Source organism: Prionailurus viverrinus, chromosome D2, assembly GCF_022837055.1.
Source record: "Prionailurus viverrinus isolate Anna chromosome D2, UM_Priviv_1.0, whole genome shotgun sequence".
In the NCBI taxonomy this organism is placed as follows: domain Eukaryota; kingdom Metazoa; phylum Chordata; class Mammalia; order Carnivora; family Felidae; genus Prionailurus; species Prionailurus viverrinus.
Genome location: NC_062571.1, coordinates 54,750,715 through 54,768,920, shown reverse-complemented (window position 1 = coordinate 54,768,920; position 18,206 = coordinate 54,750,715). Strand labels below are relative to the sequence as shown.

Here is an 18,206-nt window from a genome sequence, read left to right as displayed (position 1 = left end):
GTTTGTAGTATATAGCCCAAGCTCCATGCAAATTTATTCTTTTTGGTTCAGTTTTCACTGTTTTGATATTTATTTAGGACTCCTATCTCCACCTACTTCCCCAAATGAGGTATTACTTTTAATTAAAAATTGAAACACAAAATTAAATAGGACAGATACAAATAACACATGTTATTTGTGGAAGGAGTTAATTTTGGAAGGTGGGCATTAAACCTAGGTTTGAATTTTTCTGGCAGCTATAGCCGAAAGGGAAACCTAGTGGGTCATATGGTTTGTACAGATATTTATGGAGGACTATCTGCAGAAAATATGGTGCGTCCACTCCTCTTGATATTTAAAATGTTATCCTTGGATTAGGCCAGTTTCTCAGTAAAATACATGAAATCTGTTTTGGTCTCTTTTATAGAACTGCTTTTACTAAATCCAGCTTTGACGTTAAGCCACGGGTTATCCTAAGGGACGTGATCTTAAAATACTATTTGCATAACAGGATGTTAGATGGGACTTTTCCTACGATGAACTTGCTGCTGACAACAACAGGTGACATTGTACCCCACTTCCTAAAGAGAGGCACCAGCTCATCACAAGGGTACCCCAACAGCTTTGCCCTCTGTGGTATATGACTGTCCATCATGCCATGCAGAATTGGCTCTGAGCAGCCAGGTAGGGAATATTTCTTTGGATAGAGTTGTCAGAGCCCTGTATATGTGAGAAGGAGGAGGACCATCCCAGGGCAGGGGCTTCAAGTGAACTCAATGGAGAGGCTGACCTTTGTCCTGAGTTTGTTGATCACTTAGCCTGGTGTGTGACTCCTGCCTGGAAAAGTCTAAAGATGACAGGCTGCGTAGGGCTGCCCAAAGGTTCCTGTGGGCCTGTCCTGCATTTGCAGAATCTGGGAGGGCAAAACACTGTGTGTTTCCTGTGAGTCTGTAAGGGCCACCGTGAGGGGCAGTTCCACGTGTCCACGTGGCTGCCCAAGGAGGGGTCCCAGCAGAAAGAGTCTGCGAGGACAGGGTTTCCAGAGCTGGATCCTGGGGACTGAGTGCGCCTTGCTCCTTGCTGGCTAATGGTGCAGTGAGAGGTACCTACAGGGCAGCAGGTGGGGGAATGTAGGAGGAGTGACTGGGGAGGAACCCTAAAAGCACACCTCTCTTTGGGAGCACCTAGGCAGATTATAACTGTCCCCATCAAGGGAGACCTTTGCTTCCTTTACCCCATCTCCCTTCCTCGTTCTTCTCCTGTCCACTTTTTCTGCAAGGACCCCGAGCTGGAGTGAGAAAAGATAAACCCCGTTCTCCTGCTCCACTGCAGGTTTCTGAGATTTGTTGGGCTGCGAAATGTGGGGAAAAGGTGACGCTTTAAACCAAAGGTGAGGTTGAAATTTTGATTTATATCAGACTGGATTAAAAAATCACTATGTCCAAGAGAAGACATTCAAAGGACATAGAGAAGTACAACATGACAAACCCCATGCACCAACCTCTCCATTTAAAAAATAAAACATTGGGCTCAGCTCAGGTCATGATCTCACAGTTCATGAGTCCTAACCTGACATCAGGCTCTCTGCTTTAAGCACAGAGCCTGCTTTGGATTCGGTGTCTCCCTCTCTCTCTGCCCCTCCCCTGCTCACTCTCTCTCTCTCTCAAAAATAAACATTAAAAACAAAACATTAATAATGTGGTTGAGACCTCAGTGGGCTCTTCCAGGAACCCATACTCCTCTTTCCCTCACCAAAAGGGACCACAAAGGGGACCAGTGTTCTCGTTCCCTTACAATTGTGTATGCTTCCCCAACATAGGTATAGATCACCCAGCAGTTTGTAGGGATGTGTGAGTGCTTTTAAACTTTATATAAATGGTGTCACACATTAGGTACTCAGGCATCCTGCTTTTCTTGCACAGCTGTGTGTTTCTGAGATTTATTCATGCTCATGAGCAAAGGAGAATGAGACAAGTTATTGACCCCATCAGTGACCGGGAAAGCTATAGGACCTCCCAAGGTATGACCCAGAGCAGGGGGCAGGGAAAGTCAGTCAGGCAGGTTTGAACGACAGTGAGGTCAGGAAACTAAAATTGTTTCCTGATTTCACCCCACTGAGTCCAGCCTGCCCTATACCTGGTTTCTTATAAGGGGGTAAGAATCCCTTTTGGGGCATGAAATGGAAGTGTGAATAAACTAAGTGAATAAATGAGTGAGACACAGTTCTCATTATTTTATCGCCCTTGTTTCTGTGAGTGACAGTAGTCATAGTACATTTGGGGGCACAAGACAAACCTCAGCAAGATCAATGGTTTTTTGTTAGATTGAGAACTGACACTGTTTTAAAACTTTCTTTTTCTAGGTACTAGATGCTTGTTGTAGAAAATCTGGAAAATACCAAAAATATAGAAAACCCACCCATAGTTCTACATCCACAGGCAACATTAGGTATATTTCCTTCCAGTATTTATTCTACTTGTAGATGTCTGTTCTGAATGTTTTATAAATGTTGTTGTGTAAATATTGCTGAGGCTATTAAGTAAAGGCAGCCTTGTTCCCAGATATTTTTATGCATTATATATTATGTGTTTTCCAATGATATCAAACATTTTTCAAAAACATTTTTGGTGGTTAAATAATATTCCATTGTAAGAATACATCATGTAATTTCATTCATTTCCCCACTGATATTCATTTGGGTTATTGTATTTTTCATTTTTATTTTTTAAAATTTATTTATTTATTTATTTATGTATTTATTTATTGCTCATGAGTGGGGGAGGGGCAGAGGGACAGAGAGAGGGAGAGAAAGAATCCCAAGCAGGCTCACTCCCTACTGTCAGCACAGGGCCCAATGTGGGGCTCGAACTCATGAACTGTGATATCATGACCTGAGCTGAAAATCAAGAGTCAGATGCTTAACCAACTAAGCCACCCAGGCACCCCTGGGTTATTTTAAATTGACACCATGATTGAATAAATATTGTTATATGTAAATCTTTTTACTTCTAATTGTTTCTTCCAATGATCCACATCTCCCTGTGTAGCACAGACCCCACGCACAATCAACCAGTGCTAGTCTTATGTGACCAGTATAATGTAGTAAAGTGACAGCGTGTGACTTCTGAGGCTGGGTCATAAAAGGCACTGCAGCTTCTGCCTTGTTTTCTTGTCATTCACTTCGGAGCAAGCCAGCTGCCATGCTTTGAGGACAGTGATGTCCAGAAGAGAGGAAGTGAGGTCCCCAGCCAATAGCTGGCACCAACTTGCCAAACACAGAGAAGTGTCATTAAAATAGAACTATGTTATCATAATGTAATCTTTTCTTTAAAGAAAAATACCAGAGGTTCTTTATAGAAAATTTATCACAAAGAGAATCCAATCACCCAAATCATCTCCTGTTCTCCCAATATTTTTTCTATTTTTTCCTTCTTTTGAGCCATGCCTGATACATCTGTATGTATCATTTTGAATGCCAATGACACGATCATTTGAGTTATTCTTAGTTAAGAAAGCTCAAAAGGACAAAAAAAATTCCAACTCTGAGAAATTTCCTTTTTCCCCCAACCACGAATCCCTTTGCAGGGATCTGGAGAATCAAAGAAAAATCCCGATAACGTTAGGGAGCAAGATCTATTTATAGTGAGAACCCTCACTGGGAAGGTGAATCTCAGACACTGAGAACAACATGCATGCTAAACACCTCGTACTATCTCACTAAATCCTGGGTGAGGAAGTAGGTGCTTTTTATTATTATCATCCCCATTTTACAGATAAAGAAACTGGGGCTCAAGGAGGTCGAGCACCTTGCCCAGACCACACAGCTATTCCATGGGGGAGCCAGGATTTGATCCCATTGTTCTGACCCAACAACTCATGCTCTTCCTCACACCACATTGCCTCCCATTAAGAGTGAGGGGCAGTTACTTTATGCCGGGTAACTGAGGCTTGAAAGGGAAAAAGGTAGAAGTCTTTATTGATAAAATGGTGATCTTATTATTAGCTTAGTGGAGAAGGCATAAGAGCAAGATATCGGAGGTGAAGGGCAAGGACTCTCAAATCAAGGCTGCCTGCATTCACATCCCAGCCATTCCAGATGGCCTGGGGTGAATGACTTAACTTCTAACCTTAGTTCCTTCTTTTGCAAGATGTAGGAATTTTAGAATCTACCAAGAAACTGTTATGAGAATTAAAATATTTAATGCATAGGAAATGTACAGCCCAGTGCCTGATACATAGTAAGTGTTCAATAAAAATAAGAACTACTTTTATTGAATGCTTATTATCAGTGTTAGCCATTCCCAGGCAGTGGCTGGGATTCTACAGTGCTGAGGCAATTCATAAGGCAGAGCTGCAAAGAGATAGATAACAGTGGGGTTTATAGGACACAGAGGGTAAGCAGCGGTCAGTGATGGGGCGGATGGAATTATGCAAGCAGGAAATTTTACCCAGCTTGGCCAACAGATCAGGGCAGACAGTTAATTAGGAGCATGACTGGCCATAGGGGCTGAATTCTGCTACGTCTTTGAGGGGCAAGGTTTGTGGCGTTAGCAAAGGATAATGTATTTCCCGCAAATAATCACTACTAAGTGCCTGGTTTGGGTAAATGTGGTTTCCAGGGCAATTAATTCAGTGCCATTCACCTCGTACCCAGATAACTGTATTCCCCACTCCCATACCTGAGGCCGGCCAAGAACTCCATGACAGCATTGTAGTTGCCCATGTTCCAGCAGCATTTGGCCACGTGCACTAAATAGGAGAAGACTTCTCGCTTCTCCTCCATGGAGCCCGCCGTGAGGATCAGCCACGTTACCCAGGAGCTCACCTAGAAAATGCAGAGAGGGGATCCACTGAACCTATGTCCTGAAAGCTCAAGGAATATTTTTTTTCCACAGGAAAACTCTTTTTCTTTTCTTTCTTTCTTTTTTCTTTTAATTTTTAATGTTTATCTTTGAGAGAGAGAGTGTGTGTGTGAGCAAGGGAGGGGCAGAGAGAGACGGAGACACAGAATTTGGAGCAGGCTTGAGATGTTAGCGCAGAGCCTGATGTGGGGCTCGAACTCACAAACCGCAAAATCATGACCTGAGCCGAAGTCAGTAGCTCAACAGACTGAGACACCTTGGTACCTCACTCTTTTTCTTTTTTTTTTTTAAATCAGTTTAGGGGCGCCTGGGTGGCGCAGTCAGTTAAGCGTCCGACTTCAGCCAGGTCACGATCTCGCGGTCCGGTCCGTGAGTTCGAGCCCCACGTCGGGCTCTGGGCTGATGGCTCAGAGCCTGGAGCCTGTTTCCAATTCTGTGTCTCCCTCTCTCTCTGCCCCTCTCCCGTTCATGCTCTGTCTCTCTCTGTCCCAAAAATAAATAAACGTTGAAAAAAAAAAATTAAAATCAGTTTAGTACTGGGAAATGAAAGACCCAGCTGAGAGATCGGAGGTGAAGCTCTGGGTCTCCATCACTGCTTTGCTATGGGATTCTGGGAAAGTCACTTCACTTCTCCATATTCTTCATCTTTAAAGTAAGGAGGCTGAAAGGTAATTCATGAACTCCCTCTCGATCCATAAAATTCCATGAGACTATAAGAAAATAAAGCCCAAGGATAATATCGATTAAAATACATATAAATACGTTTGACTGATGGGCAGCAAGATTAAATGCAATCAATGCACTTAGTCCATAAATAAAAGAATATTTATCAAGTAGTAAAATGCATGCTATCAAATGAAAAATGCAAAAAAATTATATATTTAAACTTTCATAAACCCCTTATCTATTATGCTGCTCAAATGACTAATAATGAACAGATACTTACATAGCACTTACTATGTGCCGGGTGCCGGGAATTATTCTAAGCACTTTACATATGTTAACTCACCTCTCACAACAGTCTGGAGTCAGGGATTATTATTATCCTCATTTTATAGATGAGGAAACTGAAGGACAGAGGGCCTAAGAGATTTGCGCAAGTCTTCAACCCAAAGTGGTAAAGCCTGAATTTCAATTTAGGTGTGTGGGCTGCAGAGGTGGCACTATTAACCACTCACTAAATGCCTGATGTGTATACACAAGGTCTGGGATGAAAGTTATTCTAATGTGATTAGTTTTTTCTACGACACAGAGTAGAGTATAACATTTAATAATAACCTACTTCTAAGTCCCCCCCCCCCCCCATGATATGCAGCCTCAATCCTCTGCTTAATCTCTAAGATTATTTTGCTGCTACCTATACTTTGGTGCTTGAATACTTGTGTTCATTTAAGTTACTTTCTCCCTCCTAGCTAATGTCTGGACTGATAAACTTAGTTGTTAACAAACCAAAGCCTTGGTCTTGACCCCACATGGCCCATTAGCTCCACTGGTTCAGTAACAGTGCTGACACCTGGGACCACCTCATTTCCCTGGCCTGAGGGAGAGTGAGGCCAGAACACCTGCTCATGGTGACCCACGACAACTGCAACAAAAAAAAGAGTTTAAGGTCTACGGCATACTGCACTTCCCTCCCACCCCCACCAGCCCCATTGATAAAATGGTAGGAACGAATGACATTTAGTGCTGGCAGCAACCACAGAGGGCGGTCCAAACCCATTTTTCCAGATGAAGAATCTATGGCTCATGGGAGAAGTGATCTTCTGAGGTCACAGTTCTTGTTAATGTCAAAACTAGGACTCCCAGTGCGGTACTCTTTTATCTGATGAGGGGTGACAGTTTCTTTAAACTTGGCACCGCTTAGGTTTTCCTAAGCACTTGCTTAAGAGCTGCATATTTGAACACAGAGTCAGACTAAAAGGAGAAGATACCAAGGAGAGTACCAAAAAAATAATTAAAGCAACGAAAAAAGGAGAACAGAAGAGAGAGATGCTGAACACCTCTTCCCCTTTCTTACACAGAAACAAAAAGCAAAACAGTGGCACCAGGGACCTTCATCGATAAAACAGGGTCACATTGTGGGAACAGCCGGGAGTGCTGATGCAGGATGTGAGGGACCACCTGCCACCCTGAGCCCCTGCCCCAGCCCTGCCCCAGCCCAGTGGGCCCCGAGCACGCACCTCTGCTCTCAGCCTGCTCTGGACTTCGTTCAACATCAGGAGAACAGATCTGGAATCAGACTCCTAGGACAAGCCTGGGTCCAGATCATCCTGCAAGGAATTCAGAGCCTCTTGGGAAGAGGAGAACCTAAGATGGCCATTTGTTCTGATCTCCCGGGGCTGTTTTGAGCACACAGGAGCCTTCTCGAGTCCCAGATCCATCCGTTCTCCTGCAGCTATAAGCGATTCCTTGCTCACTGTCTCTATGCCTTGTGCCCTCATCACCTGGTTACCCAGTGAAAGAAAAGTCACCTTTGTGAAACCCTGACTCTCCAGAGCAAGAAACTGTTTTGTCAATACTGACTGAAGTGTCATGGGTGTTCTGTGTAGTTTTTCCTTTCATGTGATTTGCCTTTAATGAGCCCTATCCTGCTCTGGGAAACTGTGAGCAAACACTTAGAGTCATAATTATTGACTCTTTGAGCTAGAAATTCAAACTCATCTTCTTACAAATGAAAATAAATCCCCAAAAGTTAAAAGCGTTTCCCAAAGACACCTGATGCATTAGTTCTTGAGCCCTCTGGCTATATTCTTCTTGTGGCTGTAGTTAGTTCCTTTTTTACTGAAACTGATTGCCAATCAGCAGCTCTGGACAGTCACTGCTCTTTCAGGCTATTCTGGTCCCACACAGTGACTTACTAGTCTAGTGGCCTGAAAGGGTTAATCCATCTTTCCTTGGAGAGGCCAGCTTCACAGAGCAGACGCAGACCACCACGTGGTTGGTGCCTCAATCCTGATCATGCATCCAGATTTATTTCCTATCAGTCAAATCATTTTCCATATACTTTCCCACAATGTTAGGAAAAAAATAGCGATACAGTATTTCACATGGAAACCTAATTTAAACCAGCCGTTCCATCTCCAAGTGTGAGTCCCCAGGGCCTGGTTGTTGAGATTATGTAAGCACTGTTATCATAAACACACACACAAACGTACACGCACACACGCGCGCGCGCACACACACACACACACACACACACACACACACACACACCATCTGCGTACAGACTTCAGGGACAAAAAAAAAGTCTTATTGCGGACTGATGTATTTATAATTTTATAGGCATTAAGTGATGTGACTTTCATCACTAATTATGAAAGGCAAATGTCACAAAAAACCCCATAAGGATTTGGCAATGACTGAAAAATGTTGCCCAAGGCATAAACGGTGGTTGTATTTATTAAGTGGAAAATGGGATGTGTTGCCAATCCAGAAAGAATTTCAGGACACTGGAATAACAGAAAAACACAAAAACTGCACATATAGAGAGTACTAAAACTCAAGTGTAGAGTAGAAAGGTGTTAAATGTGGCAGATTACTTTGCCCTATTTGAATGGTTAGCACAGAATAAAGACAGAATCTGGCCCCCGCCTAATTCCGTAAGAGTCCCTCCCAGAGGCTCTGTGATTACCCTGAGGGCCTGACCCTGGGTACAGGCCTACAAACTCCACAACTGCTCCTCTCCAGACACTTCTTTTCTGCCTCTTTTGCTTTTGTCAGTACTCTCAGGCCTAGCCAAACTCAACAGCTTGCTCTCCTTACATCAAACACCTTGTTGGCATCACACAAGCTCAGTCTGGAAGGAATGCTTTTGCTCCATTCATAAATTACCTTTCCCTCGCCCCCACCATGTCCTGCCCGTGTCCTTTGTGAAGCCAAATCCTTACCTTGGCCACCAGACCCCCATCAGTTCTACAACCTCACCTTCGACCTTTCTCCACACTCCTGCTTTTAGGGAGATGACCAAGGCCTTTTCTCATTTCAGGGGTCTTCTATGGGATGGGTCTCCATGGCCCCCAGACTTTGATTAGGTAAAACTGCCCTCAGGACCTGCCCTGGGTCCCATGCTTTAGAAGGCCTGTGATGGGGTGGAGGGAATGGGTCTGCCCAGTGGCTGTGCACTCACTTCCAGATCATTCATCCCTGAAGACTCAGGACTCCCAAGTCCCCTGTCTAAACAGCTCAAGCCCACTTCTGGGCCTGCAAGAGCCTGGTATCTGGATCAGTCCTCCTGTAGGGAGATCATAACTCCAGGCCCAAAGGCTGGCGGAGGGCCTGTGGGGGTGTGGTGTGTGGATGGAGTTTGAACTGGAGGTCTGAAGTGTCCACATCCAGGCACACAAGCCAGGATGGAAAGAGAAGGTGGGGAGGCCACAGGCCGGGGCCTTCTTTTTGCTTTGTCCTTTGTACTTCATCTTGGCTCCCCTAAGGTCAGGGGCAGGGCTGCCTTTAGGAATCTGATGAAAACACCACTTTCTTGAAGAGGACTGCTCTGATTTCCCATCTGGGCTGGGTGATGTGCTGGGCTATGTGGGGCCCCCAGTCTCCTTGACCCCAGACCCCCTGCACAGTCAGCACTGTGTTCCCCCCAAAGCAGACCCTGGGTCTGCCATGCCCACCAGTAGCAGTGCCCACAGTAAGTGCTCCATGAGACATGGCAAAGGAGTGAATGTGACCTCTTCTAGGAAGGCTTTTCTGATGCTCACCTAGCAACTCACATTCAACTTCTTCCTGTGACTTGATGGTGGACCCTGAGACCAAGCTCACATCTGCACTGGGATTCTCACTGCTGCAAGGATTTGCATCTGCTTTATTTTTATTGTATTTGTGTGTCTGACTCTTTCACATGGGTCTGTTCTGTCTCCCCCACTAGACCTTACGTCCTCAAGGACTAAGAGCATCTTTCCCACATCTCCAGTGTGGGGGTGCTTGGTGCCTCTGACCGACAGGCAGGCCACCCAGGGTCCCAGGAGGCCGCTGGCAGAGAGGATTCTCAGCCTCCAATTGGTCAGGGATTATATTTGGGAAAAGGCCTGAACACTTCCTACTGCTGTTCCCAGGTCCAGAAAAAAGAGACAAATGTCTTTGTGCCAAAAAGTTTTTTTTTTTTTTTTTTTTTAATATGCTGAGCAATGTTCATAGAAAGATGATCCTTTGTAGTGGGTATCTGGTCCCCCTAACTGCAAGGGCTGGGCTCGAATGGTGAGATCTAAAGAAGACAGTGAAAACCCAGACAAAGCCGCTCTGTCGATATGCAGTGCACATTGACATCTGCCCTTTGCAGAGCTTTCCTAAAACAACCCTTGAACTGTGGGCATGTGGGCATACACACACATTGTCAGACACACACACACACACACACACACACACACACACACACACACACCCCTGCCTAGGTAGCACTCTTCAAAATGCACATCACTGGCCTTGGAACCTCTAGTGGTAGTAGTAGGCTGTTTGTTGAAATGCAGATTTCAAGTTCTCGCCCAGAGTCTCTGAGAGCAGGGCCCAGGAAGCTGCTTTTTTTTTTTTTTAATGTTTATTTTTGAGAGAGACAGACAGAATGTGAGTGGGTTAGGGGCAGAGAGAGAGGGAGGCACAGAATCCAAAGCGGGATCCAGGCTCCGAGCTGTCAAAACAGAGCCTGACATGGGGCTCGAACTCACGAGCTGTGAGATCATGACCTGAGCCGAAGTCAGATGCTCAACCGACTGAGCCACCCAGGAGCCCCAGGAAGCTGCTTTTTTTTTTTTTTTTTTTTCTTTTTTTTTTTTTTTTTTCAACGTTTATTTATTTTTGGGACAGAGAGAGACAGAGCATGAGCGGGGGAGGGGCAGAGAGAGAGGGAGACACAGAATCGGAAACAGGCTCCAGGCTCCGAGCCATCAGCCCAGAGCCCGACGCGGGGCTCGAACTCACGGACCGCGAGATCGTGACCTGGCTGAAGTCGGACGCTTAACCGACTGCGCCACCCAGGCGCCCCGGAAGCTGCTTTTTAAGATAACTCCCTGGTGATTCTTTCTCATACTTAGGGTGAAAACTACGTCACGGGTTCAGTGTCCCTTTCTGCACCCCTGGTGTAGCCCTTAGTCACAGCTGAAGTGTCATTTCTGTAGTACTGCACAGATGGCCGTCTCTGTAACCTCCCTGAGGCCGGGGTGTCGCCCACTTGCCAGCAGGCAGGGGCAGGCAGAGGGCCCAGAGGTGGAGAGCATGGCGCTGGGCTGAGTGAGCTGTGTTGGCTCCCATTCCACTGTCTCCTCATGCCTGGGCCTCAGGCAGGTCGCCTAGCTATCAGCCTCGATTTCCTCTTCGATAAAACGGGATAGTATTTACCTCATAACAGGATTGTGAGGGTGAGAATGGAGATTGTATCCAAAGGTCACGCGACACTGGGTATGTAGTCCCAGGCCCAATAAGTGTTTACTGCTAGGAATGCCATTGGTAGTGCTGTTACCTGAGCTGTAGAGAAGCTGAATTCCAGGACGCAGAACACAGAAGTCCTGAAGAAGGAATCTCTAGGTTCTCCTAACTGCAAGGAAGGAGTCCAAGGCTGAACCAGGAAGAATCTGTGCTTGCCCTGAGAAGGGTCTGTGTCCTGAGCACAAGCCTTTCCTAGCAAAATGATTAACACACATATTCCCTCTTCTCTGAAGGCTTCCTTGACTCCTCATGAGGAATAAAATATCCCCTTTTTCCTATTCCAAACACCCAGTCCTATATGTATTCATATATGTGTGTGTGTGTGTGTACATATTCGTATACGTGTATATGAAGGTATATTTCCAGTACTTTGTCCGAGACCAAACTTCCCCTGCTGGGAGCTCCTTACAGCAGAGGCTGTGACATATTCATGCTGGGAATCTCTGTGTTGAGGCTGCAGAGGCCAGCAGGTTACATATGCCCAGGCGTCCTTCTGGACATGAAGTGGCTGCAGGAGAGCCTCTTGAACTCCATGTCCTGCTTGGCATGTTTCCACCAGTGACTCGTGGTTTTGGAGGGACACAGAAGGGAAAAGAGAGGCCCCTAAAGGTGGCTTCTAGAGAAGCCTTAAATATACCTTGGATTATATTCCATCTTGCTCCCCTCACATTGTATCACAACTCTCTATAGAACAAACTCTAAACCTCTTTTTTTGGCCTTCAAGCCTAGCACCATCTGATCTATATTAATATCTCCAACATTAATTCCCACTGTTGGCCACCGCTCATCTGTCCGACATTTCAACCCTACTATGTTTTGTATCACTTCCTATTCTCTGGCTATTCCTATCTCTGTGCTATTGTCCAGTTTCCTTGGGATGTGAATACATAGGGAGTTTTGTGTGTTAACTCTGGCTGTCTGATGTCTCTTAGATGAATCAGCTTTCTTTATCTTCATCTATACAGAATTCATGGTGCTGCTCCTCCCCTGCCTTTAGGCCTGGACTCAGTGATTTGTTCAAAGATGGGTATATAACCTAAGCCAGGCCAACCAGAGCCCTCCTTGATTGAGTCTTTTCCTGAAACTATCAGGAAAAAAGACACAATTTTTTTTTTTTTTTTTTTTTTTTGCTGGAATTGTAACATGTAAAGATAGGAGTCAGATGCCTTTCGCCATGATATCAGGGGCACCTGCCTAAGAATGAAGATAACACAAAAGAAAGATAAAGATGGATTCCTGAGGTCCTTAGATTCCTGATCAGCCATACTTGAAGTTCTATGAAGAGCCCATATATATATACCAAAAAATGCCCGAACTTTGCTTAAGCAGGCTTGAGTTGAGTTGCTGTTAAATTGCGACTGGGGTGGGAGGAAGCCTTGATAAATACGTCGGATGACCCTCCTTGTTTTAACAAAAACTTATTGAGTATGTTGAGGATCTACTATATCCCATGTACCATGTTGGACACTAGTAAACAAGACAGATATGGTACCTACTCTTGGGGAGGTTGGGACCTTATGGGGGAAAATAACATAAGCAAGCAATTAAAGAGCAGTACAGTAGATAAGATGATTGAGTAAGTACAAGGCCAAGTTTACCCATCTGTATGCTACCATCTTTGGAAGTCCAGTCTTTTTACCATTCCTTGGTCCCTGCTGGTCTCCCAAAGTACTTTATTCATTTCTCTGTAACGGTGCTTATTCTTTCCACAAACAGTTACTGTATGCCCATGAATCTGCCAGGAACTATGCTAGGCAGAGCAGGAGGAGTTGGAACAAGTATAAGGAAAGTAAGATAGCATGTTCTGCCTTGCAGTTAAGTTAGTGGTTTATATATCCACCTTTTCTAAATTGTCAACTCCTAGAGGACAGAAATCATCCTTCTATTGTTTGCAGAATGTTGTCCCCATAGTTTGCAAAAGATGTTTATTCTCAAGTTCTTCAACTAAAAATTCCCTAAATATTCAAAATTCTAAATTCCCCAGAATTGTTTACTGTTTTTTTTTAAATACTTTTTGTTTATTTTGGTTCCATTTAACCAACAGTTCGTGTCACAAGTTATATGTAAATATTCCCAGGATGTGAATTCTAGAAGCTCTGACAAGTGCTCAATTCCAAATGTGACATACTTAATTTAAACTGCCTTTTTGTATAAAGAATACATTTATTAAAAGTTCTGAAAATGTTTTGCTGTTCCACTCTTTGTGACACCGCATTACTTTTTTTTTTTTTATGTTTATTCATTTTTGAGAGACAGAGTGTGAGCAGGGGAGGGACAGAGAGATAGGGAAACACAGATTCAGAAGCAGGCTCCAGGCTCTGAGCTGTCAGCACAGACCCTGATATGGAGCCCAAACCCATGAACCGTGAGATCATGACCTGAGCTGAAGTTGGATGCTCAACCAACTGAGCCACCCAGGCACCCCTGCATTACTTTTTTAAAATTCAGGTAGAGTTGACACATAACATTATATTAGTTTCGGGTGTACAACATAGTGATTCAACACTTGCATATATTATGAAATGGTGGCTACAATAAGTCTAGTCAACACCCACCACCATACTTAGTTACCCAAAAATTTTTTTCTTCTAATGAGGACTTTTACAAACTACTCTCTTAAGCAACTTTCAAATGTGCAATATGGTATTAACTATAATTACCATGCTGTACATCACATCCTCATGACTTAATTGTTTATAATTTGAAGTTTGTACCTTTTGACCCTCACACATTTTTCCCACCCTCTAACCCCCGCTTCCGACAAATACCAATCTGTTCTCTGTATGAGCTTGGTTTGTTGTTGTTACTGTTTTGGTTTTTTTTTAATTCTACATATAAGTGAGATCATAGGTATTTGTCCTTCCCTGTCTGACTTCTTTTACTTAGCTCGATGCCCTCAGGTCCATCCATGTCGCAAATGGCAAGATTTCATTCTTTTTTATGGCTGTTTACTGTTTTAAAAGCAACCAGAGGAAACATGGAGACTTAGGTATGCAAATGCCATTGCTGGTTAAATGGACTGTAGAGAACTGCCAACAGCTGTGCGGGATCTGTTAGCCTCTGCTCGATCTCCTACCATACTCCACTGGATGGATCATTCACTCTGAAACCAATTATTAAATGGTACTCAAGAGTGAGCCTTATCTCATTCATGTCCTCTCCTTTTGTGAAAGTATTTATTGATAGTCCTAGAATAGGGTCTTTGTTATTTCATTCCATTTCAATAATAGGATTAAAACCCATGGCTAGGAGTTCACATAACAAGTCTTGACATAAGTGAGTTGTTAGCTCCAAACTATCCTGATCCTATCGCAGGGCCATTTATGAATTTTGTTTCCTCTTCACATGATTTTAATAATAATAATAATAATACTTAACAACAGCTGCCATGTATTGGGCATGCACTTGTGAGAGGGACACTGCTTATCCCTTTTGATCCTCTTGGCCTCACAGGCTGGGACTAATGCCATTCCCATTTTACAAATGAGGAAGCTGAAGTTCAGAGTGGCAGAGGTAGCTTGTCCAAGGTTACACAACCTGTGCACTAGGAACGAGCCAAATCAAAAGCTTGTGCTTTTATATTTTTATTTTTTTTAAGTTTATTTAGTTTTGAGAGAGAGAGAGAGAGCGCACAAGCAGGGGAAGGGGAGAGAGAGGGAGACACAGAATCCGAAGTAGGCTCCAGGCTCTGAGCTGTCAGCACATAGCCTGACTCAGGGCTCGAACCCACAAACTGTGAGATCATGACCTGAGCCGAAGTCAGACGCTTAACCGACTGAGCCACCCAGGTGCCCCAAAAACCTGTGCTTTTAAACTATTATGCTTTACTACTTCCCATTTTCTCTCATGAGCACGAGACCAAAGAGTGGATTCATTATAGCTTTTTAAACTGTATGAGAGCTCCAACAGCTACCCTGATCTATGAGCAAAGAAATGTCTTAACAAAACTATGGTGAGTTCAGCTCAAAGACCTAAGCAGCCGAGGAACATTCCCTTTAGAAACAGAACATTGGTGTTCTGAGAGGTTGTGGAGACCATGGTGTAAGCACATGCCGATTGTCTACAAATGCTCCTGTTCTGTCACCTGTCTAAAATTCCAAGTTTTCTATGACACGCAGAATAGGACAGGGTCCTCATGAATTCAAGAGCCTGGAAGGGAGAAGGCCTGGGAGATTCCCTCCTGCAGCTCACTCACAGAAACATCTAGGTGTCCCAGACAGAGGGTCAAGCGAGTCAGGAGATGTCCCCAAGCTTTCTCCCCAAGCTGTGGCCACCATTGGAGTGGTCCATATGCTTTCCCTGGTCCCTGCAGCCTCTTCATGCCAGATGAGTTGCAGGACCTTCAGAAAATACATACTCATTGAGCAAATGTTTACTGAGGGCTCTTCTATCCTCAAGGAGCTCACACTCTACTAGGCACTCCTCTGGCCACTGGAGCATGCAGTGAGCAAAGGAGACACCATCCCTGCCCTCCCAGAAGATGGTGGCATTTGTACCATCCAGCATAATCTGTCCCTTCCCATCCCAGATGTGATCTGACTCCCATTGGGGTTCTCCTTTATCTTTCCTCACTGGGGATCTCAGCTGAGCAATGCCAGTGGGCACTGAGAGAGGCTGACTCTGTCATAGACTGTCTTTTTCCTTTTTCCCTTTTCTGACATCAGTGAAGGAATAATGTTATTAAGAACACTCTTATACAGTCTACTTAAAGAGACTGTTTTAAGTGCTTAACATGTATTACTTAATTTAAATCTACAACAACCCCATGAGGTATATGTCATTATCACCCCATTTTGTAGATGAAACGGAACAGCTGTTGGAGGCATTGTAGTCACTCACAACAGGGTCATACGACTGGTAAGTTGTGAAGGTGGGATCCCGACATGGACAGCTCAGTCCCAGAGCCCATGCTCATAATACTGTCCTCTGCTGGCACACGTCAGTTCATGAGTGCTGGTATTTCTTGGGGCTCTGTCCTTGGCTCTTCTTGGATCTCTTCTTATGCTATACTCTTTCCCAAGATTATTTCCTTCACTTACCTGGTTTTACCCACCTCCCTGTTGCTATCTCTGAATATACAGGATATGTCCCGTATATCCAAGAATTAACTAGGCATTTCCACCCAAAGGGCCCAAGGGCTCTATAAGCCCATCCTGACCCCAGCCCTTGACTCCTCCTTCACCTTGCATCCCCACATCCAACTGGTTGCCAAGTAGCCCAGACGTCATCTCCTCCAGGAAGCCTTTCTTGAACCCTCACATGGTTAATCCATTCTCTGCTCTAACCTAGCTTTATCACTGATATGTGACCACTTTCCCCCGGCTCCTGCCACTGAGATTTGAGCTTCTTGAAAGCAGGTATTGATTGTTTTACTAATCTATTCCCCAGCACAGAGTCCAGCTTGAGTGGGAGGTGCTTAATAACCTCGTGTTCTGAGTCAGGTACAAGGCACTCCCTGCTGATGCTGCCCTTCTCAGAAGAGTGTCCAAGCACCTGGGTGTCCAGGGTATCTGGGGACTACAGTAGGGGAAGTGAGGCTGACAGCCCCACCCTGTCAGCTTGCTCTTTACCCAAGAGGTTCAAGAGGCCAGTGCTGGGGAAGGATGTCTAGGGAGCCATGACATAGAAGGCTTATGGGTAATTTGGCCCATGACGGGAAGATCCCATTTTCCTTGAGACAATTTGGCATCAGAGAATGAGGGTAGTGGTGGCCTTCTCATATGCTCCAGAATTGGCTGGGCCCATTGTGAGGTGCCTTGAGTGATGGACAGGAAGGTGTCCCCCCTCCCCCCCGCGCCAATTACTTAAGTCCCCTGGATGGGGAAGTCAGTGATTCGAAAAAGGAGGAAAGTGAAGGCTGTCTCTCGGGGCCACCAACAAGGGCCAGAGGTTCTGAGACATGCTGTGAATCACTTACGACCCCAGGTAAGTGGATACCTTTCACAGGAAACTAAAAGCAAGCCCAGCATATCACGCTTTCCCTTGTAGGGTCCAATGAGAAATGTTTGCCAATTGTAGTGAGGATGGTGAGCAGGGAACAGGAGACTAATAATGAAACCAACACTAATGATCAAGCAGGAAGGAGAGAATGGAAGGGAATAATATGGTTTTCATGTGTTGGCATATGTTCCCCTGAAGACAAATCTGTGTGAAGAAACAAAGGACACTGGCATCTCACCAAGATCAATTACGTCCTGGCCAAGCTGGACACTGGTGGATATAACAGATCATTAAGCAGGTAATTCAATCTGCTGTCTGTGCAGTGCATGTGTGGAGGGGTGAGCTTCTGTGAATGAGACTTGTTAGGGAATAAATCTGATGAAAACCAGAATTCTGTCTCTTCAACTTCCTTGCTCTACAGGAGGGCAGCGGGAGAGGAGGGAGAACACAGGATGGGGAGCCAGAGAAATGCAGGCTCATTTCTTGGCACTTCTTTTTTACTCTTTCTATGACTTTGAGCAAGGTTCCGATCTTCCTTGAGACTCAACTGCTCATCCATAAAATGGGGATAATAAATGTCCTGTATCATAAGGGTTGTGGTGACTAATAAAATAGACAATATATGTAAAGGGCCCTCATGCTTGGAGCAGAATACATGCTCAATAAATGTCAACTAATATTGATAATTAAAAATAATAAGCAACTTCTTTTTCAAGATACAGTCTTTGTAGAAACAATGTTGGCCTTTTTATTACAGTGCTGGCTTCCCTTCTCTGTTTCACGGAGAGGAACTTTTTTTTTTAATGAGAAATGAGAGAGAGACAGAGTACAAGTAGGGGAGGAGCAGAGAGAGAGAGGGAGAGACAGAATCCGAAGCAGGCTCCAGGCTCTGAGTTGTCAGCACAGAGCTCGATGCGGTGCTCGAACCCATGAACCATTTGATCATGACCTGAACCGAAGTCGACGCCTAACAGACTGAGTCACCCAGGTGCCCCTTGCAGA

At 44.6% G+C, this 18,206-nt stretch overlaps 1 protein-coding gene across 11 annotated transcripts in view; it reads right to left on the bottom strand.

Moving 5' to 3' along the window:
• PLCE1 (phospholipase C epsilon 1) overlaps window positions 1-18,206 on the bottom strand; it is a 335,693-nt gene that overhangs the window by 101,456 nt on the left and 216,031 nt on the right. For all 11 annotated transcript variants that reach the window (XR_007145212.1, XM_047824502.1, XM_047824504.1 and 8 more), the window contains exon 5: window positions 4,659-4,804. Coding sequence is in view for 10 of the 11 variants with exons in the window: in XM_047824502.1 (XP_047680458.1) it covers window positions 4,659-4,804 (146 nt within the window). In the remaining variant the exon portion in view is untranslated. The remainder of the gene's footprint in view (window positions 1-4,658; window positions 4,805-18,206) is intronic.